The sequence below is a fragment of the Kogia breviceps genome, chromosome 2 (genome assembly GCF_026419965.1).
Source record: "Kogia breviceps isolate mKogBre1 chromosome 2, mKogBre1 haplotype 1, whole genome shotgun sequence".
Classification (NCBI taxonomy): domain Eukaryota; kingdom Metazoa; phylum Chordata; class Mammalia; order Artiodactyla; family Physeteridae; genus Kogia; species Kogia breviceps.
This window is the reverse complement of record NC_081311.1, coordinates 166264572-166285163: the sequence shown is the minus strand read 5'-3', so window position 1 is coordinate 166285163 and position 20592 is coordinate 166264572. Positions and strand designations below refer to the sequence as shown.

The 20592-nt window shown below is 38.2% G+C and overlaps 1 protein-coding gene across 6 annotated transcripts in view; it reads left to right on the top strand.

Moving 5' to 3' along the window:
- The window catches only part of SATB2 (SATB homeobox 2), a 203309-nt gene that overhangs the window by 23028 nt on the left and 159689 nt on the right, over positions 1-20592 (top strand). For 5 of the 6 annotated variants that reach the window (XM_059055493.2, XM_067026506.1, XM_067026505.1 and 2 more), the window contains one exon: positions 12482-12658. The exons of the other annotated variant lie outside the window; for it this stretch is intronic. In XM_059055493.2, the coding sequence (XP_058911476.1) occupies positions 12482-12658 (177 nt within the window). The remainder of the gene's footprint in view (positions 1-12481; positions 12659-20592) is intronic. 6 annotated transcript variants of the gene reach the window in all.

Here is a 20592-nt window from a genome sequence, read left to right as displayed (position 1 = left end):
CCTTCATTAAAATACTTTTGTCAGCAAAAGGTTTCTCAGTTTTAACATTTACATAACCTAACATCACCAACGAATGCCACGAGCTTTAAGGGTCTATTAGTGGTTCTGTTTTTTTCTGGGCTTTATAATTTAAACCTACACATTAATTCTGGGAGGAACTTGGCATAATGTCTTTTTGCCTTGGAGGGAATTCTTGTTGTACAATCAAGAAAAAAAAAAAAAACCTATTTTTTTTTTTTTTCATACAGTCACCTTCTCCATGTCTCCCCTCCTCTAAGTAAATAGCAGTTAAATAGTCAAGGTTTTTAAAGGACTTCTTTAAATCAAAAAAAGAAGTGTTTATTTTAGGTGAATTTAACAATATTCCATTAGTTCATATTGCAAACAAGTGCTTTTGATATTAACAAAAAAGATCTGTGAGGCTGCTAATGCAATGAAAATATTTTTCCTCTCTCTCACACTAAAGTCATGTGACAAATTTTTTTAAATAAAATTATATTTGAGAACCCTTGAAACTTACAAATCAGTTACCTGTCTTATTTATTAGAAGCTGAGAGATGTAAAATGTTCTTTATGTCACCTGAAATTATAGCATTGACTAGGAGGAAAGAAGTTGGGATCCCAGTATTAAGTAATAAAGGGACTAAATTTTCCAGTATTTAGTTATTTTGGAAAATATACTTAAACTAGGATTCTTAAATATATGATATTCATACTGTGTTAAAGTTGAGTTATTATAGGAATCTGATTACAAGGTAATTGTGAAATTAAAAAACATCAGAAAGTGTTCAGAACGCTAGGAAAAATGCATGCCTGGAAATCGCTCCTGGAGGAGAGTGAGGCTAAGCCAGGGTTCTCCTGAAGCTTTGCCGGCTTTCAGCTTACCAGGCTCCATTTAGACAAAATTTTGTCCTGTATGTAGGTTTGGCAGATATGGTATTAGATGACCAAACACCCTTCATTATTGAGAAGCAGTATTATAAGAGGAGCAAATTGTTCACTGAAAGGGAAGTTATTACACATTTAAGACCCAAGTAAAGACATTTTACAAGGGCAAGCCAGGTGATTCTGATTTTTTTTTCCTTCTCAAATGGATCTCCAGGTAATATTCAGCACAACTCACTCTATTTACAGGTCCGTTCATATAGTAAGCTTGAGCCTTCAGCACGTTTTTACAGGTAACTTATACCCAAACCCCACCACCCCCCAAACCAGAGCTTACTATTAAAAGCCTGCCAATGCCGTCACAAATGGTCATTAGTTCCCAAGAGACCTGGAGGAGAAAAAGAACTGGAGGAGAATGCCATGACTTCAGTAAGAACCATTTTGCTGCATGTGTATATTTTTGCTGCCATGGCAAAACTGTCCGGGGGCTGACCTTCATATTCAGAATTGATACCGCACACTGTCCCATGGAAATGTATAGAATTCCAATTAGCATAGGGTCAGAGTATAAATGTACCTCTTTTCACATTGTTCCAAGTGGTTATTGGAAAAGAAGCTGCAAAGTAATTCCCTCAGTCCCCCAATAAAAAGATTTATAGCAAGATAATTCTCAGCCCCATAATGGGAGTGGTGTTGTAGGTTTGCGTTTGATATTTATAAGACTGAAATACAGTCCATGTACCCAAACTAAGCATTTATTGTAAAAAAGTTAACTGACGAGAGGTTATATTCTGTCCAACATAATTATATTGAAGATTGATGTATAGCTTGAAAGCAGATTTGAGGGAGACAGTTCTTTTTAACCAAGGAAGGCTTCTGAGACGCAGCTCTTCTTTTGATGTGAGTCAGTGAAGTCGTCTTTCTCACAGCCAGCCTCTCATGTATATAATCAACACAGGCTTGCTCTCTGAAAACATATCTGTTTGTCGATCCTACTTCTATTAGCAAAATAAAGAAATGAACCTATATGCACCGAAGCTGTTAGGTATGGTTTCTTTTATCATCTTTACCTGGACCTGGGCAGTGATGGTGTTAAGATAACATAGTTGCTGTCAGTATGGCAGGCAGGTGAGGAGTTCACCCACAAGCCTAAACCTACACCTCTGAGTTAACCTCCAAAAGAACCCCTTTCTCCTTTAATGCAAATTTTGAAAAAGAGCCTTTGCCTTGTCTTTCTGTTATCTTGTGTTGAGCTTGTGAGATGAGAACTATTTTGAAATTGTGGCCTCTCGGGATGGGGAGAAACTATACTAATATGCTTCATTTTATGGCTCAGAAATTATTCTAGAGTTAAAGAACTTGTGAATCCAGGGAATCTAGGGAGAATGAAATCTTTCTGAGGTTGAGATACTCCATATCTGGGATTACCCCCAATTTAAAATAGTACAGTGCTCTTGAAGGGTTTCTGTGCTTTAAGGAAGGTAGAAACTTACATTTTCTTTAGGATAAAGATTTATGACTTTTTTTTTCCAGGAGAAAAACAAAAGGGGTTTTGTGACACTTTTCAAAGATAGTTAAAAATGGAATAACATTCCTCCTTTGGTTGGGTGGTATCCTTTAGATAACATTAAGAATGAGAATAAGAGTTTCAATGGATTTACGTGCAGTGGCTGAAATGGTCTCTTTGGTTTTTAAATATCAAACTTAATAGTGTCTTTTGGAAATGATATAAATTATAAAGGGGATGTCTTAGAATCATAACCTAAAAAAACCCAATATAATAGTTTTCTCTCTTCTGTTTTTCTTATTTAAGTAATTGCTATAAATTGTACAGGTACATATAAGCTTAAAATATCTTGTGTGAGAAGTATTCCATCAGTGGGGACCCGAGTTTCCCCAGTCTGTATGCTGGGTTTTATTAACTTCATCTCAGTCGCAATAATAATATCCTATATATTGCCATCCAGAGAGCCCAGTGTACCCTTAGGGAACTGCAGAATACACAGCATGATTTTGACTTTCTTGCTCTCTCCTCCCGTTCTTTTCTTTTTCTTCTCCCAGTGTTAGCCATTTCAAGGACCTGGTTGCTGTTACATCTCAGTGGAGGCATTTGTTGGGTATAAGAATGAGAGTGGCTTTTAGTGGTTGGGAAAGGATGGTAATGGCTGCCTGTCTGTTTAAGCTCGGCCTTGTGAAATCTGCATTCATTTCACAGTGATGATCTTTATACATCTATTAAACATCCATATATCTTTTGCTGTTTGAACCCTAAACATAGACAGTAGGATTTCCTCTTGTAAGGGAGAAAGTCTTTATTTTTCACTATAAAACTTTACCTTTTCAGGTTTTTATTTGATAAAAATCTCTCCACTCTGGTATGATTTCCTTTGGGGCTTTGCACCAGTGTTTGATCTCAATTTTTAATAATTTTGGTGAGTTAAAGTCCCCAAAGAAAACATGCTTGTGCTCTGAAATATTCCCACTAGAAATCTGGGTAGTCTTGTCTTATTGAGAGCCGAGTGCTTGACTCCTTTATTAATTCCTTGCTAGAGAACCTCAGTACAGTTAAGCTTTCCGTACCACTACACTGGTGAAATTAATCAAGGGTGTTTATTTTAATTATTAAATTAGATAAAATAACATTTAAGGCAGGGCTCAAAACCCGAGATGACGAAGCAAATGTTAGTATAAAGATAATTTTTATTAACTCCTTTTTTGACTCCTGGGGCTCGGAGTTGCAAATAGCTTTTCCAGAGAGGATAATGAGAATGAAGGGAGCTGCAAGTACATCTCTAGTTCAATACTATTTTAAAAATTATCCTCCCAGAAACCTCCAGAATAAAATTTTACTTAAAGGAGGAAGGAAATCCTAATGTGGATGAATTATGGTACCGTCATTTCAGCATGCCATTGAATCTGAAGGCTTACTACTAATATATGCATTTCTAACACAGTGAGAAAAGAACCTCAAGAATTTAGTATTGAACTTGGGGATACTTACACAGTATGCCATATGTTTGAACTCTTCTGTGATACACAAACTTGCATATTCTACTTTTTTTCTTTTTCTTAATTTTTTTTTTTTATTCTGGGATCAGTAAACATTTTGTCTCTCTGTAGTTACTACATTTAGAAGAAATGCCGCAGTCCTTCAGTGCAGGACATGGGTAGGACTGCAGATAAGATGCCCAGGGCTCCAGGATGTGCACAGTCACAGAGCACAGTGCTGCTACCCAACGAAGTCCTACGCCAGTTGACTGTGATGCCTTCATGGTGATAAACCAACAATTTCTGTGGACAGTGGTCGTGCAGGGCGCTGTGGTCTGGTGCACTTCCCCTGGAGAACATGGAGTGAGCTCCTGAATCCACTTGTGCAGATCCTTTCCTAGAAAGCTTTCCTTTTCTACCAATGCTGAATGCTGTGTAGTAGGGCCAAAGTGATGTGGACAAGTTAGGTGGCTAGGGAGTCATGGGACTTCCAGAACCAACACTGCCTATTAATGGTGGTTACTAATGTCTAGGTGGAATTAGCATTTTGTTACAACGAACGAGCATTTCTTTGGGGCCTGCTGCAGGTCAGCCTGGGAGTGGAAGGGAGAGTGGGAGGGTGAAGACTTAAATCTAAGTCTTAAATCTAAGTTCATCTGGAGGAGGAAAGGACGGGCCTCTCCTTCACTCTAACTGGACATTCCTGACAGCTGGGAATTTAGTTCCTTGGGTCAGGCTTGCTGTAGCTGTGTTCCCAGTGTAGCTCAGGCATTTTTGTTTAGATAAGTAGCCACACTGTGCCTCCTGTGTACCTGTGAAATCCTTTTTTGCAGATTGCCAGGCCAACTTGATCCTGCCACTGCATTTCTATAACTGAAGAGGATTGAGAGACCTGGAGTTTATCTTTCAGCCTTCAGATCTGACTTCAGGTTGAATTGTGGCCTCCCAGTTTGGGGACAGGCCTGGAATCAGAGGTCTGGAAGACCAGAACCCATCTACCTTCCCTACCACTTTAAACCCAATTTGAGCCTTTGAGGTGATAAGTGAGAGGACCAGAGTTTACTAGGCCATCCCTACCCCTGGCCTATTTTTTGTTCTTATCTTCCAAAGTTAAGATCTGCCCCAGGGGCTGCACAGTAGTGTCTGGTTTTGCTAGAGAGATTTCTGAAAATAAAATATTTCTTGGTAGTCTTACCTCTTCCCACCTCCCCATAGAGGAAGTGGCAACAAGGAGCTATACTGTTAAAACTTTATTTGGAGGCCTGATTCTCAGGTCTAAGCAACTGGGTCATGGATGAACAGGAGATCGAATTTCTGCTTTTGTGGCTTCGTTTGCACTTAGAGTAATTATTAAGCGCATTTTGCCTTTCCCATAATTGTAGGTTTGACTGGTCCAACACCTGTGAACGACCCAGGACTTTCAGCTGTCTCACCTCTGTCTCAGCTCCTGCTTCCTCTTCGGGAAGAGTTAAAAACAAAACCAACAACGAAAAGCGAATGCATCCTTCTGAGAATCTGTAGTTCATAAGCAAAAGACAGAAAGGAACTTTGGAAAGTGGAGCAGTTTAGGGGAGCTTGGAGGTCCTCTGGGCCACCTGTGGGTGGCTCCTTTGCCCCCAGATGTTTTTGCTCTCCCCGCCAAGACTGGTGAAAGCATGTTTTTCTTTATGACAGCACCTGCAGTTCTTTCCATTAGAAGTTAATGTGGGATAGATACAATGTACTTCTTTTACAATGAAAATATATCTGAGGAAATTAAGGGACTGCCAAGCCATTAAAACAGTGATGTGTAGCATCTTTTTATCTATTCATCTCTTTGGAATTTCAGCCCCTGGGGGAGTGGGAGGCTGGAGAGGAATGTGGAGCCTGGGGACACCAGAGCTCAGGAAGTTAGTCCCTGGCGGTGAAGAGCAGGGGCAGAAAGGTAGAGAGTAAGGAAGACACGCTTGATCCACTCTGAAATTTTGCTTGGGACCCCAAGAAGGAGGTGAGGAGCACCCTATCCTTTCTTTCAATTTCTGGTAGCAATTCTTGGCGCTCCAACTTGCCTTTATTGTTTTAGGGTGGGAGGAAGCATCTAGAGGTTAATATTGGCGAGTTCTTTCTATTCTTGTCTGTGACGCAGGGTGTGTGTGTGTGCTTGTGCGTGTCTGAGAGAAACAGAGACAGAGAGGGAGAGGACATGAGGTTATAGAGAAAGGAAGTGGTCGTTTTGTTTTTCTAGTACATTTGCAATAAGAAAAGATAGTTGCCACCCCTCACTCCTTTCTCTGCCCGTCCTCTGGAAAACCCTGTATTATTCACTTGGTTTCCGGGGTAGAATTGTGTTTCAGTGTTTCTGGGGTTCTATGATTTATCGATTGTGGTGGTTGCTGAGGGTGATGTTTTTACTCCAGCTTCAGTTTTATACAAAGAACAGACATATATGAGAGACTCTGCCCTAAAGCCTTTGTAATCTTCAGTTAGCCCAGGGACCTTCTCAGGTAATAGAACCAGATCTACTGCCAGCCCGAGGGAAGGGAGTGGGCCCTGTGGCTGCCTTTCTTTCGGAAACAGATGGTTTTAGGAGCCCTTTGAAAGAGGCGAGTCTGGCCTCCTGTCATCTCAGACTGGCTCCTGTCATTCAGGGGGCAGGTCCAGGAATGAAGGTGGACCCAGGAGGCAAAGGGGCTGGGGAGGAGACCGGAGCCCGTGCGCACCACACTAGAGAAGGACCTGTTATTTGAGCCTTTCTTTGTCTGTGAATGACTGAAGGGCAGGATCTGTGTTTGGTTCCTCCTCTGTGCCCAGCACAGTGCCTGACAGGTAATAGGCCATTGAAAGGTAAATTCACTTACAAGCGACACAGGTCACCCACTGGACACAGCAAGGGTGGTGAATGGTCCTTTACTAAAAGCCCACGCCTTTAGATTTCTGTGGACTCGGGCTTTGGAGCGTTGTTTTCGACGCCCAAGAAAGCTGCGCCCTTGGGATTTAAAGTTGGGTAATCGGAGCTGCTCTACTCTTTCCTCTCTTGGTTTCTTTGGACATCTTACTTATTTTCCTGTAGTTTCAGCTTCCTCATTTATCAGATGAGAGTAATAATAACCCTCCCACAGGGTAAACATGGGGAGGAAACAAAGGTAAGTATGTATGTCAGAGTACATGATGACTTAGGAGGCGCTGTGCAAATGAGAGTGTTGTTTTGTGTCCAGCTTTCGCAGAAGGCGGTAGAACCCTGTCATCCAGACCCCCGCCTCTGGACCTTCTTTCATCTTTCTCTGTTAGGTTAGACCTAGCCCATTAAAGAGTACTTGTTCCTTGGGTCACATTCATGCCAGTGTCTTGTCATTTCCTGAACACTGTAACTGTTCTCTAAAATGAAGGGAAGGGGAAAAAAAGCCTTTCTTTAATAAAGAAGTTGGATTAATATAATTAGGAATAAAACAATAGCCTACAATTTGCTCAGTGATGCGGAGAAGATAGCACGTTAGATATTGGAGTTTAACCAAGAATACATCTGTACTCAAGTCTCCTAAGATCTGGAACACAGAGGAGAGATAAGTGAGGGGCATCAAGACAATAGCACAGTTGTCCTGCTTATCAGTTTGTGGTGTATTTATCCTGGGTCAGAAAAACCGTTGTGTATGTTGGTATTTGGCAGATTGCTTAGAGCAGCTTTGTCTGATCGAAGTGTAATCAGAGCCGTGTGTGTAATTTTAAATTTTCTTGTAGCTTCTTTTAAAGAAATGGTAAAGAAACAGGTGAAATTAATTTTAATAACACATTTTGTTTAACTCAATATATCTAAAATATTATCTCTATATGCAGTTCATAAAATTTTTTTTGTGTTAAATATAATTATTTTTTGGTATTAAATTGTTGAAATTGAGAGTGTATGTCACACACCACATCTCAACGCAGGACTAGTCAACATTCAAGTGCTCCGTCACCACTTGTGGCTCCTGTATTGGACAGGCAATTTTAGAATATATTTTAGAATACAAAGTATGGTGCTTTTAACACTTTCACCCTTTTGCTGTGGGGCCTGTTGAACATTTTAAGCCTTTATTATTTGCATCTTCAGTAATTAGGTCATTCAGTGATTATTAGTATAATTTTTATTCTGAAGAAATGCTTTTTAGGAAGTATCATGAGCATTGATTATGGACCCTGAAAAAAATGATTGGTCTCTTTTTGTCCTCTGTAAAGTGGTATTAATACTGATTTTGTAAAAAGAAAACCAAATAGAGACTTCCCTAGTGGCGCAGTGGTTAAGAATCCACCTGCCAATGCAGAGGACACGGGTTCGAGCCCTGGTCCGGGAAGATCCCACATGCCGCGGAGCACCTAAGCCTGTGCGCCACAACTACTGAAGCATGCGCGCCTAGAGCCCGTGCTCCGCAACAAGAGAAGCCACCGCAATGAGAAGCCTGTGCACCGCAACCAAGAGTAGCCCCCGCTTGTTGCAACTAGAGAAAGCTGGCGCGCAGCAACGAAGACCCACAAGGGCCAAAAATGAATAAATAAATTTATAAAAAAAGAAAACCAGATAGGTTTCATTATTTGAGGGCTACCTGTCAGACAGTTTAACTAACTTCCACTGTTTAATTGTCACAACCAGTCTAGGATGTAGATGCTATTGTTCGCATTTCAGCTGGGAGGAGTTTGAGCCTCAGAGAGGTCAGGTGAATTTCCCAGGGTCACTCCCACAGGTTAGTACAGCAGTGCCAGGACTCCACCTGAGTGCCTGCCCCCGGGTGCAGAGCGGCCCTCTCCCCGCACGCACGCCTTTGTTCCCTCTGTTTCCAGGGCTGTGCTGGTGAAGACCAGGTTAATGCTTCATCATTATGTGTGCTTCTTCAGAGATCATGTCATAATGAAAGTGACAATTGAGCATCATAACTAATGACAGTTGGGAAAATGCATTTTTCCAGTAGAGAAAGTCCCGTTGCTTATTTTTCCTCTGTGATAACAGAATTAACCATTTATCCCAATTGTCAGGACAGCTCTTAATTTTTAGCAAATGGCTAGGGCTGTGTGCCTGTTCTCTAGATTAAACCATTTGCTTACCTCCTGCAATTGTAAAAGGCTTAGCGAGGCTTATAATCAAAAGGTTCAAAGTTCTCTACTTGATCATCTGAAGATGGGTCTGTGCTACAATAAAAGAAAAATAATGCCATAAGCTACAGGTATAGGGCTAGAACAAGAGTGTCTTTCTTTTTCTTCTTGATCATTTTTGAATTTTTATAGATGCAGTTTAGTTTTATTGCTGTTATTCTTTTGTTGGAACTTATCTATTAATTATTCCCATTCTTTATTTTTTGAAGTGCTTTCCACATACTCTCCCTATCCTTTCATCCATTGTCACTTTTTTCTTTTTCTTCCTTTTTTCCCCCCTCTTTTTTCCTGGAGTGAATGGGGGGGACAAAATGGATAAATATATATTTTTTGATATATATTTCTACTCAACCTTTTATAGTTTTCTTTCCTAGGGATTTGCTGTTTTTAAAGGCATTTAAAACCTATGCTTTAATTTTCTTCTCCCTTACATTTGACTTCAATTGTACTGTTTTACTCGTTTTCATTTCTCTTGTCATTGTCACTAGTAACTGCATCTATTTTTCCTGCCTTCTTCTTCTTTTGTAAAAATTGCGTTTCATTGTAAAGATGTCATTGTTCAGGTTGATCCAGTTCGAAAAAGGTACATTTTTTAGTCATTAAATATAACTTGTTTATGATCGTTTTTGGTATCACATGTATATGTGCTTTCAGAACAGATTCCATTATCATACACTTCTGCTTAATACTGTTTTGTTTTATAAATGACTTCAAAGTCCTGTTTTTTTTTGAAAGTAGGTGACTGCCTATGAGGGACTGGTGCTTGCTTTTTGACTGAGGAGTTCCTGCTGTCATGTCATAACAATTGCTTCCTTTACTCACTGAACTAAAATATTTAGGAAATATTTTGGTCATTGCCATTTTCAAAACATAAATCTCTACATGGTATAGATCCTTGTGCTTTGGTATTGTATTTCATCTCTAACTCATGAACTATTAATGTTATTTAAAAAAATTAATGGGGTCTTAAGTTTTTTCAGTTGACCATAGACTTGAGGAAGATTTATGGTTCCTAAGTAATGGATACGTGATAGCTTGTGGAGCAACTGGATTCATTTAAAGGTCTTATCTGTGATTCCCAGATGAGTGACACTTAGATGTTGACATTAGGAACTGCACATGGATTTTCAGCATTGAAACTTATGTACACACAGGTATTAGTGGTGAAGTAGCTTATGGCACCACTGACTGCATGGCCTTATGTGTGCTTACGTTTAAATCATTAAAAACAGAAATCAACCTACTTCCTTGGACAAACCAGTATGTAAGAGTTAAAAGGTCTAAATGGGGGCTATTCCTTGCTGGTAAGGACTCTCATGAATGGGTCCTATAAAATGCCATTATGCTTGCTTAGGAAGATTTTACAACACTTTTCAACTGCATTGAGGGCAGGAGCAAGGTAAGGCTTGTTTTCATTTGTATCACTGGAGCCGCAAGGGATACCTGGCACACAGTAGGTGTTCAGGGAGTAAGAGTTGGATAAATGAATGACCACAGAGATAATTTGGAGGAAATCTATTTTATATTATTCACTACATGTCTTACATGCAATGGGTAATAAACCGGACATATAAGTAAATAAGCATTTGATATGCCAGTGTTGGTCACAATTAAAAAAAAATATTTTGTAAGGCACCATATGGCTAGGCTAAATTCTCCTCTTTATGTAAAACAATCAGTCTGCTCCATCCTTATTTCCTATGTTCCGTGAGTCTATACCATGGATAGTATATGAGCAATGGACAATAATGCTGCTCTGTTGTTCCTTAGCGTGAACACTAAGTTAATAGTTGTCCCAGGTCTGGTATTGCGTGGCTTGCTAGTCTGTCGTGCAGGCTTAGTAATAATTACCGTGATCTTTAATGATAACAATTCTTAATGAGTATTATTATTGTTAGTAATGGTTATATTTAATAATTACATCCAACACTTACTATCTTTAATAATAATAATTAGCACATGGGAACCAGTTGCACCACTGTATTATCTTTAGAAGAAAAATACAAATCTGTGACCTGGTAGTTTGCAGAGTATCTGTTCCCACCCTCTGCTTTCCAGATCAGAGTGAGTCAGGAGGCTTCTAGGGTCTGGGCAACAGGGAGGGGCTTCTAGAGAAACTCCTCTGCATTCTGTGTGTGAGAGGCCATACTTGCACGTGTCATTTTATACAGAGGTCTTATTTTTATTGGGAAGTGCCATCATCATGAACAGCCCATCTTCCACCTCCCCCATCTCTCCGCCTGCCCACTCATCCTTCATAACCTTTTATTTTTCTTGCACGAAGGGAAGACCTGGAGCAGATCCTTACTCTGTAACATACTAATTTGTGTGAATTATGTAGGACAGAGTCCATATTTATTACTCGTATGTTGGTAAAACTTTGATCTTCTTTTGCCATGGCTATGTTTAGATTTAAATACCTGTATGACTTTTAAAAAAAATAAAAAACATTTTATAAAACACCTTTGGCGAATTAAACATTTTTAGCTTTTCACATATTGCTACAAAGGAGAGAAATATTTCAGTGACAACAGATTTCAACAGATTTTCAACTACACTAATTTGCTTTATTCCTTAGGGTAGTTTATTTCTTTTCTTTGAAAACCAAGCAGAGATATTCCTTTCCAGTGATAACTGGTGTTATTATATAAAATAATATTTTTTTAAAAAGACAAAGTTTCATATTTGTATGTATATTTTGACATAAATTAAATGTCAGTTAAGACTTACATGAGCAGGGTATTTTCAGGTTAGTTGATGGCCTGTTTACCAGGATTTAGAAAAATAAAAGATACAAGAGGGGCTTCTTTTAAATTCCTATTGATTTTCTTGTACATATTCACATAATAGCTTAGGACCATTACTAGTTATCTTACAACATTTCTAAACAAAAGCAGATCTGATCTGAAAATACTAGTCCTGATTAATAGTTAATGATAGGACCATAGATACGAGGATGCTAGGGTCTGGAAGGTCACTTTGATCACACCTATGCGCCGGCTGTGAACTTGAAGTCTCTCAGTCAGGACACATCTGATTGGTGTGCTCCACGATTTTTTTTTTTTTGTGTGTGTGGTACACGGGCCTCTCACTGTTATGGCCTCTCCCGTTGCGGGGCACAGGCTCCGGACGCGCAGGCTCAGCGGCCATGGCTCACGGGCCCAGCCGCTCCGCGGCATGTGGGATCTTCCCGGACCGGGGCACGAACCCGCATCCCCTGCATCGACAGGCGGACTCTCAACCACTGCGCCACCAGGGAAGCCCTGCTCCACTTTTTAATGACTAGAATCTGAGGGCTTCTGCCACTGCTTGGGGGCAATTCTGCTGCAGTCTGATAGTAATAATGGAAGGAAAAAACCCCCACAGTTTTCCCATTAGGCCCATCTGACTAAGAGGCTTGTTTAATCCAAACCACTGTCCACAGATGATAATTGTCTCTTCCCTTCTCATGATGACTGGGGTTTGCTTTGTAATGTTTGTGTTTTGCTCTTGGGTTTTGTCCCTGCAGGTTTGATGATTCCGGTCTTTTGTGTGGTAGAGCAGTTGGACGGCTCTCTTGAATATGACAACAGGGAAGAACACGCGGAGTTTGTCCTGGTTCGCAAGGACGTGCTTTTCAGCCAGCTGGTGGAGACTGCGCTCCTGGCCCTGGGCTACTCCCACAGCTCCGCGGCGCAGGCACAAGGTATTCTCGCGTCTCCCCTCTCCTCCCCGTGGCTCGGGTGTGTCATGATTTGAGGAAGAGTGTGTTCCCCGAAATAACTCTCCAAACAGGGATTGGAGGAGAGTGGTTACATCTAACATCTTTCCCAAACAGTGAACAGCAGGATGTTTCATGGAGAGTCTGGTTTTCTGGTTGCATTGGGAAGCATTTGACCAGTACCTCTAGAGCCACCAAAATCCCATTTCAAGCCGTCACTTGCATTTCAGAGTGATCATCATGGGTTTTGTTGCATTAATAACTCTTATTTTCTCTAAGTCCCCAAATGGGTATTCTCAGAGTGCTGAGACATTTGACTCCTAACTTATCCAAACTTTAATATGTGAATTATAAGCTTCCAGTTTTCTAAATTTATTTATTGCTTTGGGCCTGCCACTTTTGCATATTATGATCAGCTTTTAGTTAAATAGAAAAAAAATGTATGCCTCTTATATACTGTACTTTTGTATCTTTGAAAACCTCTCTGTAGTTCTGATGTGGTCCATTCATTAAAAAAATGCTCAGTGTCTTTGTGATCAATTCATTTTACCTATTTAATTAAATATAATTAAATATTAAAATTGCATCATTATTTCAGTGTGAATTTTACAGCACTGGGGAATCCATTGTGAGCTTGTGTTGCCCCTTGTTCTTTTATGCCAGACGATTGACAAAACAAATAGCAAAAATATCCCCAAACCTTGGAGAATGGGAAAATAAATTTTTGACCCAATGGAATGATTATCTTTGTTTTTTAGCTGAAATTATTGAACCGTATAGATTGTGATAATGGTTAGAACTAAAAGATAGAAACAAGTGACTTCCAGGTCTTGTTCCATATATTTATTTCCTTTATTACTGTCCTTACTTAACATTTGTGTATGTGCCGTGGATTTTTGCTACTTTTTCAAATGAATTCCTCTTCATATACTTCCTAAGAACTTAGTCCAAGCCTCTATTTATTGAGAGAAAGAAACTATGAGAGATTAAACAGTTTATTAAAAGTTACAAAATATGGTGACCAAGGACATAGGATTTAAATTCCCCAGCTCTTGACTCTGATTTTGTAAGCAGATTATTACTGTTTTAAAAAAGTTTTAATTAAATATTCAAATTATATCTTAGTTCTACCAAGAAAGCAACTCATCTGAAACCAGGAGGTCAAGCATGTTTTTCCAGGGCCATGGATTATTGTGAATTGAGGTGCAGTCTGAATCCCAGCACTTGGCCTGTCTGGGTGCAGTAGTACATGCAGCTGAATCATAGAGTCCACTGCTTTCAAAGCAGCGTGATAAAGGATGATTCATTTCCTTTCCCCGACAACTTTCCTTCTTGTGTGAGGGATTCAAGATTTGATCCCGAACAAATTGCATACTGGGAACCGCTGCTTTTATTTCATGCTATGTACCTAAATGAGATAAAAGAATCCCCCCTCCTTCCCCCCCCGTAAACTTTTCATGCCATTTTAGGGATATTTTTCTCTGAATGTAAAGGTCATTGTATCCCACTGCTTGCATCCTGGTGTGCCAGCTTCCTGTTTGACAGGGCTATCCATCTCAGTTAGCATGGCTGCTCAACACGCCGTGAGCTCACGTGTGGAGCACAGAGCACTAAGTGGCCAAGATTTGATTCTTGGCACATGCTCAGGGAAGGGGCTCTCAGGAAATTTGCACGGGGGAGCCACACTGTTCCATTCAGTGGTGTGGACCGAGAGTTCTGCTCACCAAGGTGAGATCCACTAGCAAGAAATATGGTCTACAGTGGAGGGTTAAAGAAGAAAAAAGTCAAAAGTGAATATTTGCTTCCCCAAAGTTTTTGAAAACCATGGTTAAAAATGACTAAATATTACACTTTTTAAAAGTCGAATCAACATCCTGAAGGTGCTCTAGATCATGATATAGTTTATTTTGTAGGTAAACACGGGTTTTATCACTAGGTCCTGTACTATAATTTTACAGAGGGGGAAGAAAATCAGCTTGTTTATTTTGTTTTAAATTAGATTGCTGGTCTCTGCTTTGGGTAAATGGAAAAACTTGGAATTGTTTACTTGGAAATGAATGTATTAGATCTTTGTTGTCATTCAGATCATCACACTTGTGCATTTTGTTGCATATTTATTACAGACGAAACAGAATGCATGATAAGACAGGTCATTCATGTGCTGGAGAAACAGCAGAGTGGGAGGAATCTAGAAAAGGAGGCAGAACAAAATGTGACTGCATATCTGAGGCCTGAGGTTTTATGTGTCTAGTTTTTTGTTTTGTTTTGGTTTTATTTGTTTGTTAGTTTAGGTAATTCCCCCAAGATGGGAAAGTCATTGGGTGACCTGCTAGCAAATGCATTTGTGGCAGAGAAACTAAGTGTTTCTGAACCTCTTCTTCCTGTGTTGGAAAAGTTGGGCCAAACTAAACTTCAAGGAGAGCTGGTTTCGTGAGCCTATTTTACAAATTGAGACTCTTGAAATGTGATGTTTCGTTTTGACATGACCAGAAAAGAGCTTCAGTAATTGAATTGGAATAGTATTCAGATTAGCAATGTCATTATTTTGGAGTGATACTCACGTTTCAATGAGAGACAGCATACCCATGTTCTTGTGAGCATAGGATAGTCAGTTTCTTTTTCTGAGATGGCATTTCCTCCAGGTGAGCTGAAGAGATTTTATTAAGAAAGAATATTTGCTTATAAAGAATGATAGAAATTCCACTAAAATGGAATTTAGGGGTTGCCAATCCTGCCCCCCTCCTCCCCATTTTACAGTACCTTCTTTATTTGAAGCCAGATATTTGGACCCAAGAGAGGGTAAGGGCACAAGATAATGTCATAAATCATGGGCATTATGTTTTTAACTGACCTAAACCCTCCGTATCCCAGAACACGTACCATTTACTCTCTGTGATTCTCAGGATCTGAGAGGCAGGATTCATCTGACCTGCTGTTTTGCATATGCAAAAAGCTTAAAGATGGCAAGCTCTTGGCTTTTTCCAGAACTGGTAGCCTAAAGTCTAATGAACAACAAGCACGTTTTATGTTATATGTTGGAACTATGAGTCAATATATGTAGATCAAAAGTAGTCTTCCAGTCTTTTGGAAGAGGAGTATTAACCTAGGGAACTGCTCTGCAGTAACCCTCCCCCACTAAACTCTTCACTCCCTTTATTCGTCTTTCTTCTTTCCTTTTCGTCCTTTCAGCTTTGCTCCATAATGCTTTTGGTAATAGTCATGGGTCTCTCTGCATTGTCGAGAGAGTTCTTTATTTCACTGATTAAGTAGCTATTTGTACTTACCAAGGTGGTTGGTGGACTCTGGGAGGTGGCAGTGATGGCAACGTGATTCCTCACTGTGTACATTTGACTTAATTTGTAAATGGATATCTTATCTTTTTCCTGCTTCCTATTTATTTTAAAATTTATTTCTGACAAGAAAATTTTATTTAAGAACAAACATGCTGAACAATAAATAAGCAAAAATCCTTTCTGGCTGGTTATTTTTGGGGTCATGAGTATGTAAAAATTATGAGTTCAAGAGGAAGTGTAATTAGTCACAAGTTTTTCTTATTTATGTTAGAATAATTAAATGTATATAGTCATTTAAAATGATGTTTTTAACAAGTGACACAAAAATGCGTTTAATGCAATGTTATGTGACTCAAGCAGAGTGTCAAATACAGTCTCAATTATATAGAATTTCACTTATATGCATAGAAAAAAACAAAGGAAATATATTAAAATATCAACTGGGTGAGTAGTGGGATTATGTGGGATTTTCTCCTTTTTCTAATCAGAAAAAAAAAAGGCCGAAATTCCACTTCCTCTATGAATTCCTCTCTGAATAAGTGGGAAGTTGTTGTTTCCACCATATTATCCAATTTTGATAAACAGTTCACTTTGTCCCTAATTTATCCATAAGTGTGAAAACTTGTACATGATACAGATGCATTTCTGTTGTTTTTTTCAGTTTAATATTAAAAAAAGAATCAGTAAGTCATTAATGAGCCCCTGTGATGTATAAAACAAGCTATTTCTTAGAGTTTTTTTTAATTGAAGTATAGTTGATGTACAAGGATTTCTTAGAGTTTTAATAGTGCTAGGTAACATAAATTGAGCAATTGCTGTTTGTCAGACACTATTCTAAGAGATTTACATGTACTGACTCATTTAATTCTCATAACAGCTCTTTGAAGTAAGTTATATGTTTCCCATTTCATAGATGAGGATACTGAGGCAAATAAAGAGAGAGAAGTAACTTTCCCTGGTGCACAGGGCTAGTGGGTGGAAGAGTTGAGATCTGAAGGCTGGTTAACCACCTCCTGAGTCAGAGTCCTTAACCACAGGGCTGTCCGGTGACAGACCTGATCACTGGGAATGTAGACTTGGGGTAGGAGTCCATTCTTATTTAATGCTTGTTCTTTTGCTCTTTGACATAAGGCCTAAAAGGCAGGACTTTTTGGATTGGGTGCTTACTAAATATATAATGATTATATTTATTTGATAATGATTACATATCTTCAATAATGATAAATTATATATATTTCATTTCCATGATGAAATATATAGAGATATTTCTTCAAGGTAACTGAGACAGATTTCATTAAAAACAAAAACCTCACAGAATTGTTTAGTGAGGCCAACTCCTAAAACTAAAAAGCGGGCCTACAGTAGGTTAAGTAATTCAAATATACATTTTTTGCTTATGAAGCCAAAATGATTCCTGATATGCAAATAAAGCATATTCCTTAGCAGTTCTCATCTTCAAATTAATTAATTCAGTAGTATGAAATGCCTGCTGTGTGTCGGTCATTGTTCTAGGTTCTGGGGTTAAAGAACTGAAAAAAAAAATCTTGCTTTCATGGAGCTTACAGAGAAAAGTTTAGTATGTGGATGACTAGTCGATTTTCACCCTCTGAGCTCAGAAATATTGAATATTGAGGCTCAGGGAATAGAAATGCATATAAAATTTGTTTACAGGTCCGGTGCTAATTTTTAACTAAATGTTCATTTTACTCCTGAAAAAATACTTAGGAATTTCTCTTCCTCTTGTTAGCTTTTGGAAATAGATGACGAGATGGGAAATAATGGGTTAAAACTTCTAGGAAATCTTACTTTGCTTTATTAAAGGAAAGCTGTTTATTTGCCTCTTCTGTCCATTGTTGTCTTCATTTAAAAAATAGGCCTAATGTTGGCTTTGATTTTTATTGGTGAAACTCTTCCGCTCTCACAGGCCCATTTCTTCAGAACACAAGGGTGGTACTTGTGCTAGGCATTTAGTCGATGTTAGAAGAATGAACAAATGAACTTGAAGATATTTATTACCCTGCAGAAATATGGATTCCTAAAAAGTGCCAGTTTACTGTCTTTAATTATTAGATTTGGACTCATGAACTGGAAACTATTTTGTTCCCTTATAACAGAGTGATACATAGCACAATGTGAAGTCTGTAGGAATGCAGTAATTGTTTTCTGACTGAATAAAAACAGTTTTTAAGGTTTGTTTTTGCTAAGCTTTATCCATGAAGAATTTTTTTGTGTGTGTATCACTGTGAAGTTGGCTCCCATTCACTAGCTATTTTTATCAGAGCTGAAATATAATTTAACTCCTTATTGATCAGCTATCACCATTTCCAGGTTATTCTGTGTCATCCATAGTCAGTGATGTTTTGGCTATGCTCGGGGTGGCAAAACACTCCAATAATAACTGTTAGACTCAAAGAAGTAGTTATTCAAAGGGTACTTAGGGGATTGCTGAGATCCAGATTCTTCTGATCAAAACTTAGAGATGTTTTGTCAGTATTTATCTGGACCTCATCTGTTTGAAGGCATTGTATGTAGGGTGAATAATTTCAGTCTATGAACTAGAAGCTATGATAAGAATAAATAGAATAAGATTTAAAACCAGAGCAACGAGAATATTTATATAAAAAGGAATGGAAGTAGAGTTCCCTGTGCTATACAGCAGTTTCTTATTAGTTATCTGTTTTATACATATTATTGTATATAGGTCAATCCCAAGCTCCGAATTCATCCCCTCCTGCCCCTGCTTTACCCCCTTTATGTCGGTATGTTTGTTCTCTGCATCTGTGCCTCTGTTTCTGCCTTGCAAACCAGTTCATCTGTACCATTTTTCTAGATTCCACATATACGTGTTAATATATGATATTTGTTTTTCTCTTTCTGACTTACTTCACTCTGTATGACAGTGTCTAGGTCCATCCATCTTCTCTATACAGTAGAAACTAACACAACATTGTAAAACAACTATACCCCAATTTTAAAAAAAAAGAACTACCATATAACACAGCAGTTCCACTCTTGGGTATATATATATCCTAAAAACACCCCCAAAACACTATTTCTAAAAGATACATGCACCCAATGTTTATAGTAGCATTATTTACAATTGCCAAGATATGGAAGCAATCTAAGTGTACATCAACAGTGAATGGATACAGAAGAGGTGGTACATACATGCAATGGAATACTACTCAGCCATAAAAAGAGAATGAAATTTTGCCATTTGCAGCAACAGGGAGGGACTTGGAGGGCATTATGCTAAGTGAAATAAGTCAGACAGAGAAAGACGAATACTGTATAATATCACTTATATGTGGAATCTGAAAAATAAACTAGTGAATATAACAAAAAAAAGAAGCAGGCTCACAGCTATGGAGAACAAACTAGTGGATACCAGTTGGGATGGGGAGGGACAATACAGGGATGGGAGAGTAGGAGGTACAAACTATTTGGTGTAAGATAGGCTCAAGGATGTATTGTACAACACAAGGAATATGGCCAATATTTTGTACTAACTAAATGTAAAGTAACCTTTAAAAATTGTATAACAAATTAAACCTTTTTAAATAAAAAATATTTTATATTAAAAAAAGGAATGGAATGGCTTAATTTATGTATTATTTATTATTTTATATATTATTCATTTATTAATTATCATATACTTTCCAGTGGCCTAGCTCTGCAACATACCACATATTGGGAAGAACTTTATATAGAAGCTACTCTTAAGGTAAATTTCATCGTTAGAAATGAATACACTTTCATTTTAAGTTATTCAGTGCTTGAAATGCTCTGTTCTTAAATTAATTCTCTAAAATGTTTTATTATGGGAATATATAACATATACAAAGTTGAGAGACTAGTGTATTAAATACTCAGGAACTCATCAGCTAGGATCACCAGTTAGCAATTTATGGTTGATTTTGTTTCATCTGTGCCTAACCCGTTTCGTACCTCTCTCCCACTGGATTATTTAAAATAATCCTAGACTTCGTATTTTGTCCATAAATATTTTACTAAGTGTCTCTTAAAGACTATTTTAAAAACATAACCACGGCATGACGTCTAAAAAGAAAGATAATGATTCCTTAATATAAAATATCCAGTCAAGCCTCAAATTTTCCTAATTATTTTATATATATGTATATATTTTTAGTGTTTATTCACATCAGGAGCCATACAAATCTATATATTGCACTTGGTTGATATGTCTCTTAAGTCTTTGAATCTGTGGGTTTCCCATTCTCTTAAATTTTAAAAAACTCTAAAACTTATGTTTGCTGCTTTAATTCAGAATTATTTTTATTTTGCTAAACTTAATGAAAACCCTAATCCTATAAATGCCTGCAAATACTATGATTTCAAATAAAAAATTAATAAACTTAATCATAACCTTGGAAAGGAATTCAGAAAAATCACTTTTTGTTTTTCTTTTTGAGAGAGGATGGTTAAAAGACATGTTGTCTAGAGCTGAAAAGTTTTTCATGTTCTAAAAGTTTGACATTCTCCCTACTGAAAATGTTTTAAATGATCTCTTGCCTTTTCTTTCTTAGTTTCTTTCTTTGGTTTTCTCTCTCTTTTTTTCTACGTTTTCTTCTTTAATTAAACTCTTATGTCTGGGAGACTCTCAGA